Source organism: Arachis stenosperma, chromosome 6, assembly GCF_014773155.1.
Source record: "Arachis stenosperma cultivar V10309 chromosome 6, arast.V10309.gnm1.PFL2, whole genome shotgun sequence".
NCBI lineage: Eukaryota > Viridiplantae > Streptophyta > Magnoliopsida > Fabales > Fabaceae > Arachis > Arachis stenosperma.
Genome location: NC_080382.1, coordinates 9,991,529 through 10,007,958, shown reverse-complemented (window position 1 = coordinate 10,007,958; position 16,430 = coordinate 9,991,529). Strand labels below are relative to the sequence as shown.

The 16,430-nt window shown below is 30.0% G+C and overlaps 2 protein-coding genes across 2 annotated transcripts; both read left to right on the top strand.

Annotated features, from left to right (window-relative positions):
- Positions 1–1,900: 1,900 nt before the first annotated feature.
- Positions 1,901–3,215, top strand: LOC130932370 (ethylene-responsive transcription factor RAP2-3-like). The gene is made up of 2 exons (XM_057861688.1): positions 1,901–2,186; positions 2,271–3,215. The coding sequence occupies exons 1-2, from the start codon at positions 2,012–2,014 to the stop codon at positions 3,014–3,016; spliced, it is 921 nt and encodes a 306-aa protein (XP_057717671.1). The 5' UTR covers positions 1,901–2,011; the 3' UTR covers positions 3,017–3,215.
- Positions 3,216–14,504: 11,289 nt separating this feature from the next.
- LOC130935576 (60S ribosomal protein L19-1) lies at positions 14,505–16,389 on the top strand. Its single transcript, XM_057865377.1, has 5 exons — positions 14,505–14,679; positions 14,955–15,077; positions 15,534–15,847; positions 16,001–16,059; positions 16,146–16,389. The coding sequence occupies exons 1-5, from the start codon at positions 14,568–14,570 to the stop codon at positions 16,168–16,170; spliced, it is 633 nt and encodes a 210-aa protein (XP_057721360.1). The 5' UTR covers positions 14,505–14,567; the 3' UTR covers positions 16,171–16,389.
- The last annotated feature ends 41 nt before the right edge of the window (positions 16,390–16,430 follow it).

Here is a 16,430-nt window from a genome sequence, read left to right as displayed (position 1 = left end):
TTGTCGGGTTGGCTGGATAACCGACAGATGAGCCTCATCAGCCATAGGACAGGCATGCATCATATGCATTTGTATGCTCTGCTTGGGTTTGAACTTGTTTTGGTTTGCCTAATTGCTAAACTGTTCTTAACTGCTACTTGAACTATTTGCTGTAACTGCTACCTACTTGTGCTTTCCTTGTCTGTCTTGCCTGTGTTTGTCCTGGCGTGCTACATTTGAGAATGAACTTTGGTGCTGGATTAATGATTGTGTTGTTTGGTTGCATGGTTGGTTTCTAATTAAGATTTTCTTATAAGAAAAGAAAGGTTTCGGATTTCTGAAAGATTAAACATTGTTTTTTTTCGAAAAGGTTTTGAATGATTTCCTATTGGTTTTAAAAACAAAATTCATAAGGCAATGATAATCACTGAGCTTGAAAACAGTTTTTTTTATTAAATATCTTCTTATGACAACTTTGAAATTTAGTGGTGAGACCGTGTGGTTAGGTTCTCACCCCCTACAGCTTTACCTTTTCAGGAACCGAAAGAAGCATTATGAAGAGTTACACTGCGTTTGGCTTACGTGTAGTTGTATTCATTAGATTATTTTCTTCCCTCGCCTTTGTTATTACAAGTTTGTAGGAGCGATAGGAATTGTATGTTTTATATGTATAACATATTGAGTTATTATGTAAAGAGTCTTGTATATGAATCTATGTCTGCTTGTATTTTTCTTAAGATAAAATATTTATTTCTAATTTTCAAAGAAATCTACGATACAGTGTTGAGTCACAGGCTCCTATTTTATTATTTAGTATGTAAAGTAGTCGTAATACTTCTTGTTATCAGAGTGGCGCAGCCGGAAGCGTGACTACTGATAGTGAGAGTGTTACACAGGGTAGGAACAACTTCTATATATATTTTGAGAATTCTAAATCTTAACCCTTTTTCTTTTCTCTACGTCAGATTAGGATTTAGAATTTTTAAAATTAATATATATAATAAGAATATTTTAATCTTTTTTTTATAATAAGAATATTGTAGTAAGTTTTTATAAAAAAGAATATTAATTTAGATGGATTCGAAATTTGTTTTACCTATTTTTCGGTTAAATTGATTTGTCTAGTTTAATTTTGACAAAAGTAATATAATTTAATCGATTATATATATTAAATTTTAATTACTAAAAAACGTCTTTAAAAAAAGACGTTTTAAGTGTCTTTACCTGAGTGATTTCCACGAGAGAATAACTCATAATCAAATCTATTTTAAATTATTGAAATAATCAATCTAAACAATAAAAAATTAATATAATAAAAACAATGTATGGTATCATATATCATACACATGCAACAATATATTAGTAATAGTAATTAGTAATTCATTAGGAAATTTTTTAATTTTTTTTGGTGAATTCATGATATATATATTATATTTGATTTTATTAAAAAAAATCATCTACTTTTATATCACTCTCAAAATTTTATTTGTGTTTGACAATTCACTCCGGAAAAAGAACTTATATAAGGTTATTTTATATAATAAATTTATTTTAGAAAAGTCCATATAAAATAGAATAGTATTGACATTATATTTGGTTGAAAATTTGAATATAATCTCACCATATGAAATGATTTTATTTTGTCAAAGCCTAGATCCTAGAATCTAAATTCTAGAGAGGCGAGTGCGTGCCAGCCACTCAACAAAAGGTTAAAGAAATTAAAGAAGCAAAGCGCAAAGTAGATAGAGTCACAAGAGTGAGTGAGAAGGGGTTAGATGAGATGAGATGAACATTGGGAAGGTTCCAGTTCCCTCTACTTGCTACTATTTAATTACTTTTACGCTGCATGTTTAGCATCGTACAAGTGACAACGACATGTCTTCGCATTCTCCCTCCCATTTTACCAACTACTTAAACCCCATCTCTCTCAAACTCACAACTCATCATTCATAACACACTCTTAATACCAAAACGCTTTTCCTTCATTTCTTCATACACAACATTAAGGAGTATCAAACACAAGAATCTAAGCATGTGTGGCGGTGCCATAATCGCTGAGTTCATTCCCCGCAACCGTTCTCGCCGACTTACTGCCTCTGAAATCTGGCCCAACACATTCTCTAACAACCAAGTCGACGACTTTGACTTCGATTTTTCTCATCCTCTCAAAAACACACCCACTCTCAGTAAAGCTTCTTCGCCTTCAGGTCAGTGCTCTTCTCATCTTTCCCTTTCTTTCTTTCTTTCTTTTGTTGGTATCGTTTTTCTGAAAGCTGTGTTTTGTCGAACAGTTGGTGAGCAAGATCAGGAGAACAGCAAGCCCCCCGCGAAGAGGCAGAGGAAGAACCTCTACAGAGGGATCAGGCAGCGTCCATGGGGAAAATGGGCGGCGGAGATTCGTGATCCAAGAAAAGGTGTTCGCGTTTGGCTTGGAACCTTCAACACCGCCGAAGAAGCCGCCAGGGCCTACGACAGAGAAGCTCGTAAGATTCGCGGAAAGAAAGCTAAAGTCAACTTCCCCAACGAGGATGACGAATACTCCATTCAACAATCTCGCAACATTATTCCAAACGTTCCTCCTCCGATTCGACGATCGAGTAATCATCCTCCTCTGTATCAATATGGTGATGCCAACAACAACAGCAACAACAACATGAACAACCAGGCAAAGACTCTGAACCTCAACTTGGAGTTTGGTTACGATCTGAACCATGGAGGAGCCGTTGGCGTTGGTGATGCCATCAACGCAGACCCATTTGTGAGTTGTGTTGATGAGAATTCTGAGTATGGGTCTGGTTCTGGCTCGGCATCGGAGGTGGCAGGTGGGTCAAGTGGTGATCAACAACATCAAGAGGAGAAGAAGAGCTACGAGGTGGAGAAGCTTTCGGAGGAGCTAATGGCATATGAGAACTACATTGGGTTTTATGATCAAATGCCCTTCTATGATGCACAATCTGCTGCTGCCGCCGCCGCCAACAACAACAACAACGTTGTTCAGGAAAGTGTGGTTGGGGAACTTTGGACCTTCGATGAATGATGATATCCATGCTCTCATTCAATTTGAACATGCTTCTGTTTTTTAATTTCACAGCCCCGTTGATTATCTGCTTGAACATGTAAAAATTGTTGGGCTACCTTAGTTTTTTGCTTTTATCACTCAAGTGTCTGTAATTTTTTAGTTCTTAAATTTGTAATATTCGCTTAATGAAATTGCCTATCTTACATTTCTATTACAATTTTCTTCTATATTTTTAAAGCAAAAAAAAAAAAATCTTATTCTACTAACAACACCTACTTGGTTGAGTAAATTTTATGGGACTAGATTTACGTCCACAAATAAGTTGGTTTCGTTTATTGGCTGTTTCGGTGTTACCCCTCTGCTTTTAGTGGTAGTTTCTCAAGTTATCATTTCTCAAAAACGAGTGCCGTTACCTTGTAAAAGAGAAATTACAATGCAATTTTACTTTGCCGCTTGTCAATAAACTTCAGTTGCACCCAAAAAAGTGAAAAAAGAAAAAAAGGAATGAAGTTCAAAACAATATATAGCACAACACGTAATCCTTTTCGAACTATGGCAATTTGCAAATTAATTAATAAAATGGGGTCATTCGGAGGGATTTTCCGAATTGCTGAGCATAAAACAATCCATCGCCATCAACTTTTGTTTCGAGTGATTAATAACCGTTTTAAGTTGGAGAAAAGGGGAGAGTAGTGCGTAACTGCGTATGCAATGTCAATTAGTACGTTTCTTTCAATAATATTAGTAAAAGGGAAAGTTTAGGGCAGTAATTCTATTGAATTTTGATCGGCATATAACCAGCAGAGAAAGGTGAGTCAAATGTGAGTCATTGGATGAAATTTTACACTAATTTCATACCATCAAATCATTATTGATGACTAGTTAATGACTAATAATCATAAAAGGAGCTCTCTTTAGCATTTGCTCTTAGTAAAATGTATAAATACAATTTATGTTAAAAAGTATATTTTTATAGATTTAGAAACTCATAATTTAGCTATATTGGTGGTGTAATTTTAAGTAAATAGCATTTAATAGCTTTTATTAAAGTGTCCTTAATTCCAAATTATTATATAAACTTTATAACTATCATCATTTGAAAAACTTAAAATAAAAAAATAATTGAATAATAATATTATAATAAATAATTACCCTCGTAGATGGTAGTTAGGCAGTGATGGAAAGTAGAGAAGAAAGAAGGAATGCAAATCTAGCGACTTCGCCGGTTTTGGTATTAAACAGACGCGGCGCACGGTGTGCGCCCACGGGTTGGGTTTCAAAAAACGTTTGGCTACATGCAACCTATGTAGTACAGTTAACTAGGAAGGAACGTGTTGACGTGGCATCATCATTCTTCGGTTAGACTACGTAATAAGAAATTCGTGTTTGTCTCAGTGACAGCGTGGACCGAACCAACTTGTTCAAAAGTCACGCGACCTTCACGCTTGTGTCTCCCCCTTTTCAGGTTGAAGTATTTGTTTTGCTTTTTTCCTTTTCATTTTCATTTTGACAACAAAATTAAAAACTAAATTTCCTTTCAATTAATTTAAATATTAATTTAACATAATTAATTCTAAAAATTCACAATCATATTACATCATGCATAATCATTCACCGCAAAATCAATGACTAGCCGTCTAACATCTTCTGTATATTAAAAGTATGGCATACACACTCCTAAGAATTAAGGAATAATTTTTTTGATTTTTTATACAAATAAATATATAAAAATAATTATTTTTTTTAAATACGCATCAAGTAAAATGATCGCCAAAATATACAAAATTATTTTATTATTGGCGTATGCAAAATAAAAATACACACCAATTTTTTCATGACATCCGAAAAATTGATAATAGACCACTAGCACTCTGGCACGCGTAACATAGAACGTACGAGAAATAGAGACGGAGTTGTTGGTTATTTTTTATCTAGAGGTAAATACTAAATTGATACTCGAAAGATTTTGACGCTGACAAAATATTACCTGACTTTTGTTATTGAAAAAATAATCTGTGAAAGGTTTAAAATTTGACAAGCGTGCCTTCAAACTTGCTGGAACACATCTCCGGCGACCACGCTGCTGACGTGGTCACCGTGTTTTGCTGAGATGGCAGCCACCGTTTTGCTTCTCTCCGTACGGTCAAGCAGAAGAACAGGACACACAGCAGCGGCCTTGTCTCCGTGCCTCTCCTCGGAAGCTGTGTCTCATCTCGCAGCTGCTAATCGCTACTCGCAACAGCTTGCTGCTCACCTCCATTTGCCGCTCACCGCCGGTCGCTGCCTTGCCGTGCTTCTTCTGTCTTTGTTGAAGCAACCGACTTGCCTTCTCTGCCTCTGCTTCTGTCTCTGCGTGTCGTGCTTCTCAACCTTCTCATAAGAACAAGAACAATAATAATAGGAAGGAATATAATTTGTGGCTTCTATTTTTTTTTTTTTTTGAAATTGTTGGGGGATAAGCATTTAGCCATTAAAACAATGATCTCTAACTCACTTTGGAAGAGAGTGAATTGTGTTTAGGGTTTAGTATGGATATAGAACAGAAGGATCTTTCTAGGTTTGGGAACTTTTTACAATGACATTTAGCCATTCTCATGTGGACTAGAATTCTTGGTAGTTTGTTGCTTATAACGTTTAGTGTATATGTGAAAATGAGAAGGGAGAGAGTGGGGGGGGGGGGGGGGGGAGGGAGTGCATTCGAGAGGGAAAAGGGGGAGAGTGCATTGAGAAGGGGGAAGGGGCGTGCGTTGGGGAGGGGAGGGATTAGTGTTGGGGAGGGTTTTTGCCATCTCAACAAAATACGGTGGCTACGTCAACAGCCTGCTTGTTGGAGATGTGCTCCGGCGAGCTCGAGAGCACGTTTGTTAAATTTTAAAATCTTTCAGAAATTATTTTGTCAATAACAAAAGTCGGGTACTATTTTGTCAGCGTTAAAATTTTTTGGATACCGATTTGATATTTACCTCTTTTATCTATAACCCACGCGAAATGGACAATGGTGAATAATAATAATAATAATAATAATAATAATAATAATAATAATAATAATAATAATAATAATAATAATAATAATATTTAAATTACAACAAAATAAAATTGCGTAAAAAAATTGATATTATTATTGTATAAAATTTAGGATAATTCACCCCAATAAATCATTTAAAAACCAATTTCATGTGTATCCTCCAAAGTGAAAAAAGGTACGTAAATGTCTGAATTTACATATTTATGTGAATCGAATTCATTGAATTTGAATTATATATTTTAGTAGTAAATCGAATCTATAATAATATTCTAAACTCGTTAAAGGTGTGTGAAAAATATTCAATGGATCTTTATCAATAAATTTAATTTTTGGTCGCATTTTCTTTTTTATCAACCCTTTATAATGCACAAAAACTAAAAAATTCTCATCATAGCTTAGTTTTTGAGTTAGCAGAAGCTGCTACTTTTTATAATATTTTATTAGACCATGAAATTTCACAATAAATTTTTGAGCAGAATTATATTTTGTATCTCTTAATAATATCAGACTGACTCTAAAAAACGTGAATTGTCTATCATTAATAAATAAATGACTCCCAAGCCTAATAACCAATATATCAAATAGTAGCTTTGTAAATTTCATGGTAATATTCATTGTTTATATTCATATATAAAGATTAACAAAACAAAAAATATGTGAATGTTTAATAGTTTCTGGTGGCATTTATTTAAAGTTTGTAGAAGTTTTTTATTATTTCTTCTTGATTAAGTATTTCTTTAATTCTTTTCATGTTAAATTTATATATTTATCTTGCCGAAGCATTTAAAAATGATGTAATTGTTTTAATTTGTATTCTCCTTTTCTATATTTTTTTTTTTTTGAAATTCTTCATCATAATTTATCAATTTTTTCTCTTAAAATCTAGAGTACAAAGTCTGATATAATTAAAAAGCATAAGTAGCTTGAGCTAAACTTAAATTTAAACCACAGTATTAAAAAAGGCAATACGCTTCTTTTGAAAATTCATAATTATATTTTTTATTATTATTCAGCTTTTTATTTTGGCTACTATTTTATTAATGTATATTTATAATTTTATATAACTTTTTTTTATTATGTAACATATGAAGTTAGTGATAATTTTAAACTTTAGTGATACTATCTCATTTTTCAGCAATGTCATTAGATGACATTAATCATGAGAAAAAGACTTATTTTTTTAACGTGTGTGTTATTATTTATGACTATTAACAAGTCTCAAAAATAAACTTTAACAACTAAAGAATTATATTCGCCAAAACCTATTTTTACTCATAGACAACTTTATATTACTCTTTAAAAGGTAAAATCAAAATCAGGATTAAAGTATTATTTGAGAATAATTTTTAACCAGAACAACCATGATCCATGAATGTTATTTATAGAAAAATTTTCTAAAATTTGGGTTCATTATATATTATTTTAAAATTTATTTAATATGTAATTCTTAGATATTTTTATTCTTTTACAAATTCGTTATTTTTCTGTATAAATTACTTATGGACCCTCATGAATTTTTTGTTTTGATAAATTTATCTTATATGCTCTTGCAATTTTTTTAAACATAAAATTAGATAACTTAATTCTTAGGATATAATTTAAAATAAAAGGCTCATGTTTAGTTAGTGATCCTAATAATAGTTCAATTTGATTTTTATTAAACTTATCAGCACAAGATACTTAAAGATCATGAGATTTGAATTTTAATAGGATTCTATAATTATATGATTGATTCATTAAATAGAATATAATTTAGATATTATAGTATAATTTTTTTATTGTTAGGTTTTCAAAGTTAAGCAAAAAATATCTGCATTATTTTAATTTATTTTCAATTTAAGAAAGTAATTTACCTTTGTAGATTTCAGCAAATAACTTTGTATATCTCGGTATGTATTTATGTTAGATATCATTTTGTGCTTGAAATTATAGTTTTAATCTGGGGTTAAGTTTTCGTTTTATCATTCATTTGATTAAGTATGCAACGGCAAGCGGAAGCTCTAATGAACTTTTTTTGCTTTTTGGATTGTCAAGGACGATGAATACTAATAGTATTGTGAGTTATCTCTTATATTTTAAATATTTTAATTCTATTTATAATAAAAAAAATTTATGAGTGATATAATTACATCTAGTTATGACTGATATCCTTTTTCAACTATTAGATTATCCCCTTGCTTTATGATTTGATTGAATAGTAGCATAAGTAATTTGTTTTATGACTTTATCCTCTTTGAACAGGTTATATCCAAAATTGTACTCAAGAAATGAAAAATAGGATTAATTGCAAGTAACGCACTTTTATCTGCTGTAACAATTTATCAATTCAGTAAAAACTAATAATTTAAATAATACTAGAGATCAACATAAACAGCAACCAACATTTATAGTTGACAATTTCAGATATTTAGGTGATGTTTGCGTTATTGTTTTGCTTAGTGATTTAGAGAGAACACTTAGTATTGATCTTGTATTATAAGAATAATCGCTATTGGTGAACCTGATTGGCTATCCGCTAGAGATATTTTGAATCCAACTATTTATATTTTAGGTTATTTCTGCTCTAAGAGAAGCTAGTCTTGAATATTCAAACTTTATTCTTTGTTTTGATTTCACAAAAAGCAACGAGGGGATCGGATATCTTAACTTTTTTATTTTTAAAAATACTATGAATTTGATATATCTGCATATTAGCATATTTATGCATTGAATGTTAAGAAGTTACTTTGTGGTAGTTCCGTCTGCGCTTTCTTCTGGCAGTTCCGTCTGCATCCGTTCTATTAGTTTATGCATTTTTTTTATTTCGTTGTATTAATTTTTAAATAAGTTTCAAACTCAAGTTGTCACTTGAGTTTGAGGGGGGATGTTAGAATATAATTATGATCAATTAGTATTATTTAGTATATCTGAATATTTATTATTATGATTATCTTAGTACCTATAAATACCTTTTATATTGTATCATTCACACAATTTGAATAGACAACTTGAATATACACATTCTTTCTTCAATTTAATCTCTTATTTCTAACCGTGATAATTATAGACAAACACCCACTCCATTGAAAAAACCTTTAGCATATGAAAATAATCTTAATCCATATGATAAAGCAATATATATAGTTGTTCGTATTCTTTCTTTTTTTTTAAACAAAGATAACTTGATATTATGTTTTGGTTTTGGTGAAGGTATCTGTTTTAGTTTATCTTCATTTCGTAAATTTATTTTACTTAATTATAATCTTTTGACATAAATGAAATAGTGTTTAGAAAATTCTCGCATTATATTTGTTCTTTTAATTGAATTTTTTATTACCATAAGAAAGCCTAGAAATAAAGTGGTTGGGATTTTTTTTTTTGTGAAATTAAAGTTCTAAATTGTTTGACAATTACATACTAATAATGATGGCCAAAACTAAAAAATTTTAGTAATTTAATTTATTGAATTAATTTTTTAATTCATTGTCTTTTGAGTAGGTTTCGAAACCTTTATTTATAATCCAGTTATACTTTTGGTGAATTGATAGATAGTCTATGTGTACATGTCTTTAGTTTTTATTAGGTTATTTAATGTGTCATAATTTTAGTAATGTGTTTATTATACTAAGTATGTATTTATGTAGGTATTATTTGTTGTAATTTGTTTATGTAAACCATTAATGAATTATACATTCCAATTATATTCTTTAAAAATTTCAATGTATTATACAGTAGAATGTTAAAATTTTCATTATTTCTGCCATTTTTTTATGTTTAATGTTTAAATCTATTGTGTTATACGGATTGAATGTTGTTGGTATAGCTAAGCCGAGGGCGATGTCTAAAATGAAGTAGAACTTATGGATAATTTTTTAGACAAATGCATCCCAAAAAGTCCTTTGAAAGAATTCTCAACTTTTATCTATTAGGTAGTAGTCTATATATGTATATTAGATTTAATGTATCATCCATTTTCTTTGTTGTATCAACTAATTTTATCTAGATATAATCCAATATATTTATTTATTGTATAGTTAGTATATCATATGATCGACCCAACTTTATTATATTTAATTGTAAATTTTATATTAATATAACTATATTTAAGTGTGTATTACAAGTTTAAATATCTCTATATAATGATATTTTTGGCTTACAATTTAATATGGAGTCTATTAGACTACACAATTATTATTATGTTATTAGTGTTAGACAGGTACTAACAATATATAAGTTCAATAGCAAATTAACATAAGTGGTTTTTGTTATGTAATATAACATTAAGAAACTTTTTAACATTAGTAATTAACATGTAAAAAATGATTTTAATTTTTTATTCATTTAAAAATATTCGTATATCTTAATTTAATTCGATTAATGGTACACATTATATTATACATATATAATGTAATTTTTAATTTTCGTGTTTATTATGGATTCATTCACTAATATAATTTTAAATGAGTGGTAAGTAGACAGTAACATGCTAATTGTAATACTCAATTAAGAATAGTAGATGATGAACAACTATTTAAATTGATCATTATAATTAAAATTTTTTACTCTTTTTTTTATAAGATCTTAGACGCAATATATATATATATATAATATAAAATATAAAATAAATATTAAAAAATAAGATATTTATTATTTTTATTTTTTTATTAAATTTAAAAAATAGAAGACTAAAAATAAAAGAAATAATAATAAAAATCCAATCACTTCCATAATTTACCTGTATATATGGTGGAGGGGAGAGACTTGCACGCAGAAAGAATGGTTACAATATTTTTAAACAATTTCAAAGTTAGAATAATTTGATAAAAGTGAAAGGGTATTAAAAAAATGAATGGAACAAAATGTCAAAATGTCGAAAAAAATCTTAAGCAGGTAAATAAACATCATATTTTTTTACATTCAATTTAAAAGGTCAATATATTTTATAGAAATATTTTATTTTGTTATTATTATTATTATTATTATTATTATTATTATTATTATTCACTGTTCATTTGCGTGTATCAGATTATTATTATTATTATTATTATTATTATTATTATTATTATTATTATTATTATTATTCACTGTCCATTTGCGTGTATCAGATAAAAAATGGCTAACGATTTTATTTCGTGTGCGTTTACTGTTTCTTATCACCCCTAAATTTAGTTTGTGTTGACTAGGGCTGGCAATGGGTAGGGTAGGGTAGGGTTTGGACCCTACCCTAACCCTATCTGCGGGTTGAAAATTTCATTAAAACTCTACCCTACCCTACCCGCGGGTTGAGAATCTCTCAACCCTAACCCTACCCGCACCCTAAAATTCTAAACCCTACCCTACCCTACCCTATCCGCAGAAATATCAAAATTTTTCAAAGTAAATATAAAATTCAATTATTTCGAATTTTATACGTATTAATAACATAAAAAATAAAAAATTAATGCTCTAAATTACTTAATTAACTAACTAGTTTTGTGGTTGTCCACTTATTATAAGTCATTACATAAGAGAGGTTGTGGGTTCAACTCTCACTTCCTTCACTATATAGAGAGATTTTTATAAAATATGTGTTATATATGAGGTGCGGGTAGGGTAGGGTAGGGTACACCCTAAACCCGTACCCTACCCTACCCGCAGGCATATCCGGACCGTACCCTACCCTACCCGAACGGGTTGGACCGGGTTGAATACCCGCGGGTAGGGTATGAATTGCCAGCCCTAGTGTTGACATCTAGAGTTATCAGAATCGGATATTGAAAATCGGTTGGTTCGTACTTCAAATTATAATTGACCGACACTGATCTACAATACACCCGCGACGAACTGGTCAATAGTGATCAAATCCGTTAAAAATCAGTTGGTTTACGTTTGAGGCTACAGTTGACCAGCCCGGGTTAACATGCATGTAGCACACTTCTCTTGCCACTGCACTACTTTGTTTCTTAATAATATAAGTAAAAAAAATAAATATATAATAAATTTTGAATGAATTTTTATTTATTTTATCCTTTTAAGTATGAATTGATATTGATACTAAACAAGTAATAATACATGATATATAAATATATTGATATTGATTGTGTTATCTTTTATTTTTTCAATTTAAATGAATAAATAAAAAATAAAATATAACACAATCAATATTAATGTATTTATATATTATATGTTGTTACTTGTTTAGTATCCATGTTAATCCATGCTTAAATGGATAAAAAGAAGAAAAAGTTAAAGTTCATTCCGAGTTTGCTATATATTTATTTTTTGGCTCATCCTTAAACGCTCCTTGTTAAGTATGGAGTGCTGCACACCTTGTGAATTCGTTAAATCTAAACTCTTCATTTATTATATTTTATTTGAATGGTTTGGATTTAAAAAGGTAACCTGTTAATCAGGTTAATTATTTTTTTTACAAATTTTAAATTTTTTTGGCAAGTTTCAGATATTGGGATGAAGTTTAAAATAAAAAATTTGTATATAAATATTAAAAACAATATGTCTGTACAAAAAAAAATTATTGGACTTTAGAACTAAAATAAATAATATATAAAAAATAAGTTAAAAATTCATGTATTAAATCCAAAAAAAAGATATATTAGAATCTTAAAAAAAATAATATTAAATATATATTATGTATATAATATTAAAATTTAAATAAATTTTATTTTGTGTGAAATAAAATATAATATTAAATATAAACACAATGATAAAAAAAAAATTTGTGTTATATATATATATATATAATATTAAAATTTAAATAAATTTTGTTTTATGTGAAATAAAATTATAATATTAAATATAAATACAATGATAAAAAATTTTGTATTATATATATATATATATATATAATTTTATTTTGTGTGAAACAAAATTAAAATATTAAACATGAACAGAATGATAAAAGATTCAGTACTATGTAAATTTAATTAAAAAAATATTTATACAACGTAAAAAGCAAACAAACATATAATAATTTTATTTTGTGCGAAACAAAAATTCATGTAAAAAAAATATTTATATAATTTTTTATTAACAATTTTTTATTGAAATATGTTATTTTACTATATTTATAATATATTATTTGGGATAATTATATTATTTTAGTTAATATATATTATTTAAAAAAATATTTAAAATTTATTATTTTGTATTAAGAATATTATTAAAAATATATTATTATTTTTTCTTAAAATAACATTTTCTTTTCTTTCGTTCAAATACTATGACAATAAAATTTTTTGTGTAATTGCTTCTACTCAATAAATATTATATTCATTTATTTTTATATTGCATGTAAAATAAATAATTAATGTTTAAAAAGTTAATAAAGGAAAGAAGTATTTTTTTTTACCAATTCTTAGGTGAATATATAGAGATTATGTCATTTGAGCTATAATTCGTTGGCAAAGAAAAAAATACTCTTAATTATATATTAAATAGAATAATTATTTATTAGGCTCATTTCTATACAAATAAAAATTTTTCTTAGTTTTATATCTGTAATATTTTATACCAATTAGCTTCAGAATTTAATTATTTTTTGAATAAATTAATAAAAAAATAATACAAATAATTGTTTAAATATAATTGTATTTTAATTTTTCATTCTATTACGTACACGTTGAGGTTAATTTGAAATAAAAGATAATGGACTTGTTGTAACTGCCATGCATATTGTGCTTTGACTGTGTCGTCATCTGAGAATCATGCGCTTTCATGGAAACCGGGATTTTCTACAGAATCCGTTTTACGTTTGGAGTTAGCTAACCAGCAGTGGCGACAGACATGCGTCTTCCTTTTCTATGGTAGCAATTGTTCGGACTTTGGTGGTCATTTATGGTAGAAGTGGAATAAGGTGGGTTCAAGAACGTCAAAATCTATAGCTAGCTAAAACGATAGTGGAAGCACTTGCCAGCAAACAAAACACTGAAAATATTTGAAGACATCACATCGACAATAACAGAGTAACAGAGGAATTAGTCTTTTTGTTAGTGCTGGTTTGTTTGTTCATCCCATGACAAAAAAAAATAATAACAATAATAAATAAATTAATTTTACCTGATAACTTTTGATAATAGGTTAACTTTTTAAGGAGTGCTGCACTTCCTACTTTATCTGGAGTGCACTAGCTTTCGCCTTATTTTTTTTGTCACTTATATTATTAAGAAACAAAGTAGCGCAGATGGACTTTTGTTTCCCCACCTTTTGTGGTCATAAGTGCAGTTTATTATTCATGTTCTTCAGATTCAGATTCAGATTCTCGGTTGTCTACTTAGCGAGTTGGGACTTGGGAGGGAACTAATATTACATTTTGTGAACAGACGGGCTAAGGCCCAAAATAAGAAAATAAGTTTTTTTATATATATATATTTGTATAAAAAAACCAGAATAGAAACTATAGGTTGGCCCAAACGCAGGAATCATCAAATGTTTCGTGGGCCACACGGCACCATAAGGCCCAAAAGATTGCTATCCAATCCAATTTATAAAAGAAGGGAACTAGGGTTTTCCATTCGTCTCTTCCACAAAACTCGTATCGGCAGCAGCAACCAGAGAGAGTGGAGCAAAATGGTGTCTCTGAAACTGCAGAAGCGCCTTGCGGCTAGCGTCCTCAAGTGTGGCAGAGGGAAGGTTTGGCTTGACCCCAATGAAGTCAATGAAATCTCCATGGCCAATTCCCGTAAACCACATCATCCTCAATTGTTCTTTATTTTTCGATCTTTCTATTTGTCTGAAATTTTCATTTTTAGCTTCTGGTTTTGTTTAATCTTGAAACAGCGAACTATAAGATGTTTGTATTTCATATCGGATTTGAAAGTTTTTGAAGTTTTTATTTAACTATTCTTCAGCTAGAGCCATAGGGAAGACCGATATACCTTTATCAACCTGTGATTATAAATCCTTTTATACAAAGGTAGCTGTAGGTGTATGCATAACGTGGATTTTGATTTTCAGGTCAAAACATAAGGAAGCTGGTTAAGGATGGTTTCATTATCAGGAAACCCACCAAGATTCACTCCCGTTCACGTGCCCGTAGGATGAAGGAAGCCAAGAGGAAAGGACGTCACTCTGGCTATGGTATTTATTCCTAAACCTTATACTCAGCAAATATCAAAGATGGTGTAGCCCATGGATGATTAGTGATATTGTCATTTCTAGTACTTTATGAAAATAGCAATAGATTTGGAAATTCTACAAAGAAAATAACTGTTGAGGTTTTATTGTGTTTCATACTTTCATATCATATCATCTGAAGAGAGAGTAGTGTAATTACTTTGCAAAATACTTTGAGAGAATAGATTGTTTATTGTTGAGGTTTTATTGTGTTTCATACTTTGCAAAATACTTTCATATCATATCATCTGAAGAGAGAGTAGTGTAATTACTTTGCAAAATACTTTGAGAGAATAGATTGTTTTTTGTTGAGATTGTATTAAACATTTCTGAAGTGTGCCTGAGATGAATGGTTCTCTGATCTTAGTGTGGCAATGTTTAGCTTGGCTACTTATATTGTGTTGATCTTGATACCAATAGGTAAGCGTAAGGGTACCAGGGAGGCAAGGCTTCCAACTAAGGTTCTTTGGATGAGGAGAATGCGTGTTCTCAGACGCCTGCTCCGCAAGTACAGGGAATCCAAGAAGATTGACAAGCACATGTACCATGACATGTACATGAAGGTTAAGGGTAATGTTTTCAAGAATAAGAGAGTGCTGATGGAGAGCATTCACAAGTCCAAGGCTGAGAAGGCAAGAGAGAAGACCCTGTCTGACCAGTTTGAGGCCAAGCGTGCTAAGAACAAGGCCAGCAGAGAAAGGAAGATTGCTCGTAGGGAGGAGCGATTGGCCCAGGTGAGATTTCTGGTGTCCATCACAAGATATTTAAATGCTCTATATTGTGAAACTTTTATTTACCTAGTTAACATGTATTTCCAATGAACTCTGATGATCAAGATTTTTTAACCTTTTTCTACCATTCTATTTGTTGTCTTTGCAAAATGTTAGGGTCCTGGAGAGAAGCCTGCACCCACTCCTGCACCAGCTACAGCATCACAGCCTGCCCAGTGAGTATTGTAACTTGTTTTTGCCTTGTATTTTCAGCTTTGTGGTGTTATGAGTGATGTTTATATATATTTTTTCTTTTATGCAGAGCAACAAAGAAATCCAAGAAGTGAAGTCCTTATTCTGATTTGGGCTGATATAATATTTTGTCGGACTGGTATCAATAGTGTCTGTTTTAAAATAGTTTTGACGAGTTTCTGTTGGTTTAGACATTGTTTAGTTTTCAAGTAAATGAACTTGTTTCCGAATTCCTTTTTTTAAGCTGATATTTACCGTCTTCGTATGAAGGTCTCAATGTTTTGAAAATACGTGTTACCGATTCTACTTTCTAATCCGATGCCGATCTTGATTCTGAATGTTCAACTCAATTAAT

Excerpts from the sequence above, each read along its gene's own strand:
- LOC130932370 (XM_057861688.1), top strand. The coding sequence starts at position 2,012 with ATGTGTGGCGGTGCCATAATCGCTGAGTTCATTCCCCGCAACCGTTCT. Across the intron at positions 2,187-2,270 it reads TAAAGCTTCTTCGCCTTCAG|TTGGTGAGCAAGATCAGGAG; the intron begins GTCAGTGCTCTT and ends TTTGTCGAACAG.
- LOC130935576 (XM_057865377.1), top strand. The coding sequence starts at position 14,568 with ATGGTGTCTCTGAAACTGCAGAAGCGCCTTGCGGCTAGCGTCCTCAAG. Across the intron at positions 15,078-15,533 it reads AGGACGTCACTCTGGCTATG|GTAAGCGTAAGGGTACCAGG; the intron begins GTATTTATTCCT and ends TGATACCAATAG. Across the intron at positions 16,060-16,145 it reads ACAGCATCACAGCCTGCCCA|AGCAACAAAGAAATCCAAGA; the intron begins GTGAGTATTGTA and ends TCTTTTATGCAG.